At 34.7% G+C, this 12602-nt stretch overlaps 1 protein-coding gene across 1 annotated transcript in view; it reads right to left on the bottom strand.

The window, feature by feature from the left end:
• TRHDE (thyrotropin releasing hormone degrading enzyme) overlaps window positions 1–12602 on the bottom strand; it is a 330613-nt gene that overhangs the window by 36393 nt on the left and 281618 nt on the right. The window contains exons 11-12 of the mRNA XM_053465546.1: window positions 8841–8974; window positions 8685–8740 (exon numbers count right to left, since the gene is read on the bottom strand). Of these exons, the coding sequence (XP_053321521.1) occupies window positions 8685–8740; window positions 8841–8974 (190 nt within the window). The remainder of the gene's footprint in view (window positions 1–8684; window positions 8741–8840; window positions 8975–12602) is intronic.

The following is a 12602-nucleotide window of genomic DNA, read 5'->3' as shown; positions in this document are numbered from 1 at the left end:
AAATTACCTAAATATTTGGACATTGTCCACCACTTGTATTGAGATAATTCTGAGTATTGTAGAACTAATAGCATCAATTCAAAAAGTTCCTGTATTACGCTAGGCAATGAATATAGCCACAATCGGTTTTGAATATAAGACAAACCGTACATATGATTTAAATTGATTGCCAGAATATGTATATATACTTAGTCATTTTAAACTTCATTCACGTCAGAATTCTAGGGTATGGTAGAGGCTGCCTTTTTGTCATTCCTTGAAAATGCAACAGCTTTATTGCTTTGAAATGAACAATTTTAAAGCTATTACAAACGTTTAGCTCATTTTCATACAAATAGGAAGCAATTATGAGAAAAGCTTGAAAACATCATCATTTCATTTATATTATGAGAGAGCCATTAATTGTGATGAGCACAGTCTTACATATGATGCAGACATCAACGCTGAGAATATTATATTGCTGGTTGCATGAGTTTCTGTAAGGGATTTGCACTTCAAATTGACTATACTTGAGTTTTATTCTTCAAAAGCAGGGTTAACCCTTGTTTAACATGAGCCAGAAGGTATAGTAAAATAAATACAAAACCATTAGACAAAAAGTACATTGTTACATTTACAGTGTGCCATGGGAATCTGCATGGCTAGGACAAATTGAGGGACAGTGTAAATAAAGAATAACATTAAATTGACAATATATGTTTTGACAAGAAGATTAACACATATTCATACACACTGGTGCAGGAGCAATCTCAGTACTATCACTATAATACAGAATTATAAAAAAATCAATTCAAGTATTACATATGACAAATTCCAAATGTAGGTGTTTCATAACACAAGGGAGAAAATGTAATAATTACAAATGTAAAATATTTAAATTTTATTATTTAGTCTTATATCATAGTCGAGAAACCGATAAATTCAGGGCAAATAGCAAAACATGTTGTTTATATTATTTTACAGACAAAATCTAAGCACTAATTAGATACAAATATATATCATTTGTATTCTGTATAGAAACTAAGAGGAAGACATGTGTACTTTAGGGAAAAAAAGTACTCAATAGTTATATATCTATCTTGCAAGGCAATACACACATTTCATCAATAATAGACTCACATAGAAGCAATATTTTCTGGATATATATTCCCACAGAGGCTACGATGTATAAAAGACAGAACACTCCTTATGTATAAAAGAATGTTATAAATACAATTGCTTCTGAGGTACTTTCTCTAGAAATACTTGACCTTTTAACATTCTATTTTCAAACTGTATGTGCTGTTAATGAGAAAGACTGAGACAGAATTAAGCCTCGATATATTCTGCAGCATTTTAACCTTGCTTTGTTCTTTAAAACAGGCTGCTGAACTCAGGGATATATCCTAGTGCATTCATTTTCCCTCTGGGGACAAAGTACCAAATGGTGGTATAATTGCCAAGGGAAAATTATCAGTCAGATGCGAATTATCTGTTCCATAAATTCAGAAAATGTGAAACAATCCCTGTCATGAGGACAGACAGGATAGATTCACAAGGAGAATGTCCAAAGACACTATACTAAACTATACCCTTAGATACAATAGTCATGTACCCTTGCTTCGGAATTCAATAATATAATTAACAATATGTAACTAAAACGGCATGCAAGTATTCCATTTGTAAGGTGTATTACTAATTAGCTAACCTGAGACATAAGTAACAGTATAATATGTTAATGTATGTGCGTATATTTTTATTTAAGAACTAACACATTTGCCTTGCACAGTTACAGTTTATAGTATAATAAAATGGGAAATGCAATAGGTATAGTCATTTAAAAAAGTATCGTAGTCTACAGATAATTTGATTGGGGTACAATAGGTATGAATACTTTAGGAAAGTAGGTTCTTCTCCCATAGTGCTTACAGTTAGAAATTATCATATGATTTCTTGAATGTCATAAATCTGGCTGTATGTATTTATGCGTAAGTGTATGATGTTAAGAGTGGCTGTGTGTGAGTGTGTGTATGCATGAATGTGTAAAGTGTTAGGGGGTATATGTATGTATGGTATGTTTATGGTGTTAGAGTAACTGTGTATGTACTGTAGTGTACAACTGACTCATTGTACAGCACTACGGAATTTGATGGCGCTATATAAAACAATAAATAATAATAATAATAATAATAATAATAATAATAATAATATCCAACCACAATTATTAAACCCCGACTATCATATTCATATTTCTCCCCACCATCATTTCCATCCTCTACCATTATCACTCTATATAGCACTTCATGCTCACTAACTTCTCATTATCTCTTTTCTCATCCTAGTTCTCCATCACCTTAATACCCTACCCTTAGTCTTCATATTTATACAACAATCATTTTAATTAACTCTTACAATTTAACACAGATGCGTAACTAGAAAAAATTGCATCACCCCCTCCTCGACTTCACAAAGAACATGTTCCACAGCCCCTTTATCTCCAAGTAGGTGCGAGTGCCACCTTTGCCCTCCCAAACAGCTTGTCTGCACCATCTTTGCCCTCCCAGCTTGCCTGTGCCAACTTTGCCCTCCCTAACAGCTTGTCTGTGACATATTTTGCCCCCAAACAGCTTGCCATAGTGTGCCCCAAACATCTTGCTTTTGTTGTGCCATCCTTGCTCCAAACAGTCTGTCTGTGCCTTATTTGCCCTCAAACAGCCTGCATGTGCCATCTTTGCCCCCACATATCTTGTCCATACCCCTAAACAGATTGCATGTTCCATCTTTGCTAAAATAGCTTGTCAGTGTCCTCAAACAGCCTGTCTGTGCTAACACACAAACACTTACACATCAATACTCACACACAAATGCCTAAATAAGTACCCATACACACTGATGCTCACATGAACTTACACATTCATATTACCATACACACAATTATGCATACATTATTATTCTAAAATACATACATATATACTTGCTCTCTCTCTCACACACCCTTGTCTCACTCGCAGTGTTCTCTCTTACTGGTACTATAAAGCTGGTCTCCCTGCACACCATGGGCCTACAGCTTTTAACACTGGCGCTCGGGGTCACATCTGCCAGTCAATGCTGTACTGGAAATGACCGCAGCCACTAATGCAGCTGTAGGGATAAAATCTATATTGCTCCTGAAGCTTTATTGGTGGCCACGGCCACACGTATAATTAGGTGGCCCAGGGGAGGGGGCCTACCGGGAAATCTCCCGGTATCCCAGTAGACCAGTCCAGTCATGTTTCTAGCAATTCCACATAAAGCAATTGTAACTGGAGATAGTCTCTCTGAAATTATTCTATCATTCCATTAATGAACTGATACTTTCTATCATTTATGTATTTTATGCATTCTGTGTCTTACATTTTGGACAAGATTGGGCATGTTGTTTTTCAAATATGCTTTCAATTCCCACATTGCTGAGCCACCTGGCTAAAATATTCCCATAGACTGAATGTTGCCAAACTTTCCCTGTAGTGTAAAAGCAAGGAACCTAATTCACAGGAGACCTGTGTATTTGGATTCATAAAAAAAGTATATTTTATTTTCCTAATTTGTGCATTTGTACAAATCTCTGAAAGCAAAGAGTGAGCCCCAACACGTTAAATGAAATTGAACAAGAACCTTCCAATATTAATTATCCATTTGTTAATTCATTTGTCTGTTTTGGCTGGCTTCCCCTTCTTGAAATCTTGCCCAGATTTTTGGGAACTTGCCCAACAGCTAGATACTAATTGTTATACTTTATTGGAGCCAAAATCAAGGTTTCAAGGGGTTAAGGTAAGCAGTGCAGGAAGGAATTCAGACCAAAAATAATTAAAAGAATGCAGGTAAAGTAAGTTGTGTAGTTTTATCAAGTTTATCAAGTAGTATCAGTGTGCATAATAAACAGGGTACTGTGACTCTGTATAGAAGATGTGTATATCATTATGTGAATGTGTATTGTTTAGCATGCATAACGTCACTGTGAATTGCTTGGTATGCAAGTGTATAGGGTAGGTGTGCATGTGCAATGGGTATCCTCCCTGAGTAATATTATTTCTAGGATAGGATCGCTGCATTATGTATTCTGCATGTGTGTAGGGTAGTGCACCGGCATATAAGAAAGTAAGCATATGTATAAAATAGGTTCACTTTGTATTGTGTCTAGGGTAGGATGCCTGTGTATACACTAGAAAGCATCTGTATTGGGTAGTCACTGTGTATTGTTTAGTTTGCAGTTGTATAGGGTTGTTACATAGTTACATAGTTCATAAGAATTCATTCTCGACTCCAAGAGGCAATCTGATTTCTCCTTGGATCAAGAAGCTCTAAAATAGTAATGTTATTCTGTTTATAACCCTACTGCAACTGCATTGTGTAGTATGTATATAGGGTAGAGAAACTGTCTAGTTTAGTAGGCATGTTTATAGGGTAGGGTCATTGTATATTCTGTAGTCTGCATGTGTATAGGCTAGTGCAACAGCATTTTGTAATTTAGGGTAGTGAAACTGTGTTTAGGATAAAAAGCTTGTATATAGAGAATTGGGTGATTGTATATTCCAGGTGTATAGGGCATTGCAACTGGATTGTCTATTTTGTATGTCTCTAGGGTAGTGTGAATATGTATACAGTAGTAAATATTTGTCTAAGATAGATTCACTGTATATTGTCTAACATGAGCATGTTGATAGAGAAAAATACTCTATATTGCACCAAATTTCATTTTCATACAATCGAAAAGGTCAGGAAACGAAATTTGTTGTCTGAAAACGAATGAAACAAAAATGAGGAATTTGTCCAAATCAATTCTGGTCGTTATGCACAAGTGCACTGCAGAGTATTTAGGTTCCTGGTAACCTTTTGCTTTAAAAAATCAATCCTGATAAAGGTATTCAATTAATATGCTTTCAACAGATGTATTAGGTACTGTAATTATTTATTATTATCACGGCATCATAATTATGGTTTTTAAATTACCATTTTGAGGACTGATTGAACAGTATGCAATTAGCTTCTTAGTATGACTTCCTAAAATCTGGAGCTATGGATAGGAGTGCGCTGGATTAGGGGTTCCTTGTATTTAGAATAGTCATTAGTGTTGTGTGTAGTTGCCTCTTCTTCTTATGTTTATTCTCATTAAAGTATTTATCACCCGTTTATAGTGTTGGTGATGTAGCTAATAGGATGATTATTTCAATGTTAGTTTTCTGCTTGAGTGCTCAGCAATGATTAATGCCAACCATATGTAGATTCAGCTACACAGGAATACTGCAATCCGTTGTTAGGATTATGGTACTGGCACATAATTCAGTGGGGCCCTGAAAACTTTAGGTATTAACCATAAAATGTTTTAACTTTCCGTTGAGAGGGGCATCAGTGTAAAAGCAAGGAATCTAGTTAACAGGAGACCTGTGCATTTGTATTTATATATATATATATATATATAATATATATATATATTTTTTTAACAAATTTTACCTAATTAGTGCATTTCTACAAAATCTCCTAAAATGAATGAAAATGATGTGAACAAGAACCCTCAAATATTCATCTGTTTTGGCTGACTTCCCCTTCTTGAAACTTTGCCCAGATTTTGTAGGAACTTGCCCAACAGTTAGTTATCACTTTGTATCACATATTTTATTGGCGCCAAAATATAACAAGAGGCTTGTTTTTCAAATATGCTTTCAGTTCCCACATTGCTGAGCCACCTGGCTAAAATATTCCCATAGACTGAATGTTGCCAAAAATATAACAAGAGGCTATTGACTAAACTCCCAGGAAATCTTCAACTAAAGGCTCCATTTTCTCTTGGACTTTTACAGCCAGATACATTTTTTTATGTTCTTCATACACACTATGGAAGCATCATCCAAACTGCTTTCAGCAGTCTGATTACCTGATTTTCTGTTTTCATTACTTGATATTGGAAACACATTTTTTTATCTTGTTGTCATATAATTGCACAATTAAATTGGAGACTTTTAAAGTTTACTTTTGTAAACATTGGCGATAACAGTATGTCATCTGACATATTAGGTGTGTGGCTTGGGATGTTAATAAATGCATATGTTAATTAGTTGTATAAATAAGACACTCACTTGAGAGTTTTTAGTGGCATATGAAGGACAATGGTTATAAGAAAGATATGAAGTAGCAATTACAGAGCATATTAATAACATTGGGGTAAAAGGAATGTATTTAAGATTTATGGATGTTACGCCATCACCAAAAAAGACTGCAGGAAAACTAGGTATAAAGATACGGTTCCAGGCCACGGGGTAAGCCTTCCAAAGTAACAGTCAAGAATATACATCATGGGGCAGATCTTACAGGTTCTGTGGCTTTAGAATAGCCTTAAGATACAGGGATATACCACTTAGCTTATCAATCCTCAAGAAAGCAAACAGAATGTGTCTTCCAAAGGGTAAACTGATTTATTGGAGTTTTCAAGGGTATTTATACGCACACAACAGAAAAAGCTTAGTAAAAGAATCAATCAGTGATTGATTGGGTTACAATATTGATACTGAAATGTTATGCCAGTGTGTCAAGATTCTGGTTAATTCTCAACTAAAGCTCATGTGAACAGGAACAAATTAACAGAAACAATGTAAATAGAAGTATCCCTAAATTGTAGCATACACATTTCAAAGCAGAAAAAGTGTACGCAATCTGGCTGTATATGTTGCAAAACATCTGGAACCAAATCCTTGGGAATGGCACTCTGAAACAGGGAGGGGTCATGAATCCTTAACTATATTTTAGTATTTTTTTAAGAACCTTTTCATATAGTGAAATGCAGGGCGGACAAGGTAGGTGGCGGCCTAGACCACAGATAGCTTATGGGCCTGACATGCACCACAATAGCAACAGGCACCTTGGAACAGGCACCTCAGGATAGGCACCTTAGACTTCGATAGGGGACTCTTCGAAATGAAGATAGAAATCGCAAAACACAGACTCGGATAGGCACTTTGGACTCGGAAAGGGGACTTCAGATCTTCTATCTGCGACTTTTCAAGGAGCAACTGGCTCGTGGATATTACTGCTACTTTGCTGTTAAATTCTTCTTTGCTGATACCGGCCTGTTTCTTTGGCTGGTACTACATTCCTGATGATAATGGATTGTGGTCTCAAACAGGAACAGTCTCTGATTCTTCTATTTTCTCTCCACTTTCTGCATATCCTTCTCCAGGAACGGGCATTCATTGAGGCTCTGCTGCACACTTTAAAGGCTGATTTAATCAAAACACAACCACATGGGATCTCCTCACTCTCCACAGCGCTCTCTCCCAGCCCTTGCCTTCCTTAATTCATATACAAAACAGCTTTATTGGATCAGAGGCTAGCTTCTCCCATGAGGCTCAGTAAGGCTTCAATTACTTTCAATTCTTTAATTGTCCCACAACCAGGGTTTGTTCCACTTTTTAACATGCTTTCCTAGTACTCACTGCCTGATACCGAGTCCATACAAGATGGACTTGTGGCCACCTAGCCAAAAACCACTGGGTTGCAAAAAGCTATGTCTTTGCACCAAATGTGAAGATTCTAACAAATGATACAGAGGGAATTTGCAACAAAATGCATGAAGTCAGAGGTCCTATAAATGTGGCTGAATTTGTGTTCTTTTTGAGATAACTCCCCAAAGAAAAAAGTCACTGGTAACAAAGTGGTCTTATACAGTTCTACACTGGGAAGTATAATGTTTTATATTGTACAGAACTGCAGAATATGATGGCATAATCTAAATTAATAATAATGTTAGCCAACAGCACCTAAGTCAGGGACCAGTGAGAGAATATTGCTTAATTATATCAACGCAATATATTTAAACAGGTTTCCAAAGCTTTGAATACCTTTGTCCACTCTAAAGGGTAAACAGTAATTTGGTTTGGAGACTATAAAATAAAACAATCAAATGTTGAAGAATGCCGTGCGTATTTTGAAGATCAATCTAAAAGTAAAACTAACTTCAAACTGGTATTGTTTTGAACTCATTTAATTATCGCAGGAATACAGATAGTGTTCCAAGTCACAGAGACACACAATACAATCACTTTTATATCTATATCAGTCACTCTCTTTTTATTTACTCTGAATAATAGATTAAACCCATTAGAAAACATACAAGCAACCTGTTAGAAATGCAAGACATTTGCAAAGGCAACTGAATAATTTATCTTCTTTGGTTTGTTTATTGTCTATAGCATATTAGTATTAGTAGTATTTAAGCTCTGTAAAAATCAGATCAAACTATCACTCTTCGGAAGTTATGTTTTATGCAAAAGCTAAATATAATTATTGAAGCTTTAAGGTGTTTTTCATTAAAAAAATGTAACATGGCAACATGGTCATTTTTAAAGATGTTCATTAGCAAAAGAAAACAGAGTAGATCATTAATCTTCAGAATAAACCTGCTAAAAAATTGATCATGCCTTTAGAAACTGTGAAATACCCTGAAGCTGTTATTGATCAACACTATGGAGAGTGCTTTAGACTGAGACGGCGTGAGGAAGAGAGAACCAAAGCTTTATGCATGGAGGTTCTATAGAAAGGATATGTCTCTTCAAGTGTGAAGCCGCTCTACACAAACTGGAAGTATAAGTAGCTCAGACATGCTCCCCACTGAAGCTTTCAAGCAATAGTTGACAAGAACGCTCATTAAGTTGGACATCTGCAAGAAAGCATACCTTGCCAGATTGAAAGCATCATCGATCAGTCCTGCTCGATTACTGACAGAAATGACCTATAAGAAAATTGGTATCATTTAGAAAGATAATGCTGGTAGGTAACATTAGATCAAAACAAAACCCCAGAAGAACAAGCTTAACAAGAACTTACAGTACCTCAGAGTTCCTCATTAGTTGGTCGATCAGTAAACCCCAGTTCTTGACATCATAATTAACCCTGAAGTAGCCAATTTGATCAATATTCCCCAACACCCAATCACTTTCATCTAGTGTGGGAATTCGATGATACTCTGTAAATGGATAAAACATGTACATCAGCTTCACTTTGAGTTCTACAGCTTTCTAAACAATTAGTAAAAACATGTTATATTAGGAACAAAAATGGATGATTAACAGTACTTTATGCTCATTAAATCTACTAATTGTCCAAGTAAATTACTTAACAACAAAACTTTTCAGCCAACAAACGCGCATTTGGAATTATTTATACAGCAGCTGTCTTTACTTTCACAACAGTAAATACTTTTTTACACTCTAGCCTGATTCTTGTATAGAACAAATGAATTAATATCATTATCCTTTTGTATTTTAAACTACAACACATTGCCACACACTTGTAACACACCAATCCAATCTGCATAGAATCATGGAAATATATGCAGATATATATATATATATATATATATATATATATATATATATGCTAAATACTCACTGTAAATAAGAAATGTTTAGGTATTAAATGTTACTCAATGAAATGGAAATCTCCTATACCTTTTAGCCTGGTCAAAGATTTACAATTGAGATAAAAAGAGCTAAGATAATCATTTGTAATAATAATCACTTGACATGTTAACATAAAAAAGCTTTTGCTACCTTTTACGTTATGTTACCTTATACGCAAGCTGACTCAAAGATTTTTTTATAGAAGGCTAAATATAGAAGTCATGGTTCAATATACATGTGGCAACACTATCATGCAATTCCTGTATGGTAATAGTAATTGGCGAGAGGCTGTCTTTGTTGACTGTACCCTAATAACCTAAAACTCATTTTTTCAAATAGACACATAAAAGAACATGGGAGTTAAGAAACAGTTTTAAAACATTCTGTATAACAAAATTATTCTGGAGCAATGTTTAAAACGTGGTCTTAACAACATATTGAATGTTTCTGCTGGTTGATCCATTACAGCTGGCTGATATGGTTGCAACACAGCCGTTCATTACAAAACAAATATTTAGAACACTTAAAATGCACACACCCAGTCTGATAAACATTTTGTGTATATTAAGATTGATCTTTTTTATCATGTATGGGACAAAACCATCTCAGCGTACACATACCCCATATCTCTGGGACAATTAAAGCGGGTAGACATAGTCTGAGCGTCAACCAAATTATTTTCAAATGAATTCACCTATAAATGTCTGCTGTATAAATTTCGACATGTATTCCCAACCTTACACCTATAGGAATTCCCACTGTCATGATAGGCAGGGTATGATAAGGTGAACATTTTTATGGAGTATTATAAGAGTTGGTGGTAGCCTGTTCTACTTTCTCTAGAAGTAGTTACTAAAGTAAAGTTTATATTCTGATATTATTTCTACTTTAACCTTACTGATTCAATGTAAAGCCAGCCGTAGAATTAAGTTGATTATCTTTGAGAACCAAAAATATATTGGTGGTTTGCTTCATTTTTTAGGTATGAACAGTGGTAATTATTCCAAATTAATATGCTATGACATGAAATGTATAATAAAATATCTGATTAATAAACACATGAATATTGTTGCAAATGAATATTGCAGTTAGAAAATGATTGTTGTGATGTCATTAGTCAAAAATCTATTTATATACTTAAGATATTTTTATAATGTAGGATTTAAAATATTATCGATATTATAGAAACCCAAGAAAATAAACCAAGAGAGAACACTGCTGGCTGCTGAAGCAGCTATGAATGGGGAAAGGGATGAGGACTGGTGGCAGCATGAAGAGGAGTCAATGGTATGCTGAGCACAGCTAATGCAGGTATGCCTCTTAAATAGGACCTTAAGGTGACCTTGAATATAAAGTAATTTAGCCTCAAATTTTTTCCCTTAAGGAAACCTTGACATGTATGTTCAAGCAAGTATCGTACAACACAACATTAAAAAATTGGCCTCACTTCCAGGGTCCACTAAAATAAGAATTATACTCTGAAGGCTACATAAACATCTAAAGCATATATACTGATCCATATTTGAGGAAAACTAAGGAGCTTACAAAATGTGGATACTTATTAGTTTGTCTTAAGAAATAACAGATTTGAATCATACATTTAATTTTTGATTTATTTTAACTGTAGAACTGAATTTAGCAATTCATTTTCAACATTGTTTCTACATAAAAACTTGGCACCATTGGCAAACATCTCAGTTTTTACAGTACTGTGTGAAAAGGTGTTAATATCAATTTCCAGGCACATTTTTTTAATGGTCATCTTATGACAGACTCAGCAATGCGAAGGCGAGCTAGATACGGAAAATCAGCAAAGTTGTGTTTCCTTGTATTAGCATACATTCTATGCTGGTCTAGTTCATGGCTGTGTATGCAGTCTATTAGTGTAGTGTTGTAGGGGCTGTGAAGCAAACCTTTGCTCTGTTGCAATGCCGGCATTAGAAATTAAAATATATTGTATAAACATGGTATAAATGAATTTAGGTTGGATAATAAATAACAAGAGTATATTTTGTACAAATGATTAATCTGGTTTGGGTTTCATTAGCACTTTATGTTACTAAAGTGACTGAAAAGACATCAGAAGAATGACAAATAATGCACTTGCACCGTTTTTATATGATGCCTTATTGATAATGTTATGTTTCAATGAAGCCTCAATTATGAAACCTGAGCTCACCATGAGTACATATTTCAAGCACAATCAATATTGAAATGTTCTATCATTTAAATTTGAAATTCCACACCCTTGAGTGTGTAATAGATTTTATTAGATGCGTATATAATTCTGCATCATTAAAATACATGTTTTATTATCAATACAGCATCTTGATAATTCTTGAATAGCTTTTGGTCTCTCAGTGGTATAATATTTTGATGTTATTGTTATAGTAAGTTAATCTCATTGCAATTAATTTGTATAAATATTTAACAAATATTGGATGTTAATTATGTTTAATTATAAGTATAATAGGATAGTGCTAACATTTGATCAATAACTTACTCTTACTGCAGAATATGCTTAATGTGTTTGAACTGTACTGTGGTTGCAAAAAACAAACAAACAGGGAGCTATGTGATCTCGCTCTGGAGCCACCATACGCGGCATATTGGAAGGAAGCATGCCTTCACTAAGATGGCGGTGCCCTGAAGCAATGAAAGTAAAAAGTATTGTGACCGGCAATGCAGGACAATGGAGCAGAATAAATATAAAAAAAAGTTTAAAAAATATTAAAAATGTAAAAAATAGACATTTTTATATAATACATTATATGATACGATCAAAATATCCTGTATACAGTAATTTGTGTGGGTAATATAAATGAGAACGAAAATAAAGCTAAACACAAATACTGCAGGAATGTTAAAACAACCATTGTCATGAAGTGTTTTAAAAACAATCCAGTCACACAGTATGTCACACATCACAATTCTATTTCAGAGAAGCTACCAATGTCAGTTTGCAATGAATGTACAAATGAGTGATACATAACAGCAGTAGAAAGGGGGCAAAAATATGTACATATTCCTGGCTGTGATATAGCAGCACATATATACTAGCCCACAGAAATAATCTCCAAGAAGCTCCAGGCACCATGGACAAATCCTGGCATTGACAGGAAAGATAACACATGTCTTATTTGTCTTATTCTGGCAAACCCTATGGTTGTAAGAAGAATTGCAGCGAGGCAA

Source organism: Spea bombifrons, chromosome 4, assembly GCF_027358695.1.
Source record: "Spea bombifrons isolate aSpeBom1 chromosome 4, aSpeBom1.2.pri, whole genome shotgun sequence".
Lineage (NCBI taxonomy): Eukaryota > Metazoa > Chordata > Amphibia > Anura > Pelobatidae > Spea > Spea bombifrons.
The sequence above is the reverse complement of the archived record's forward strand: the minus strand, read 5'-3'. Positions and strand labels throughout refer to the sequence as shown.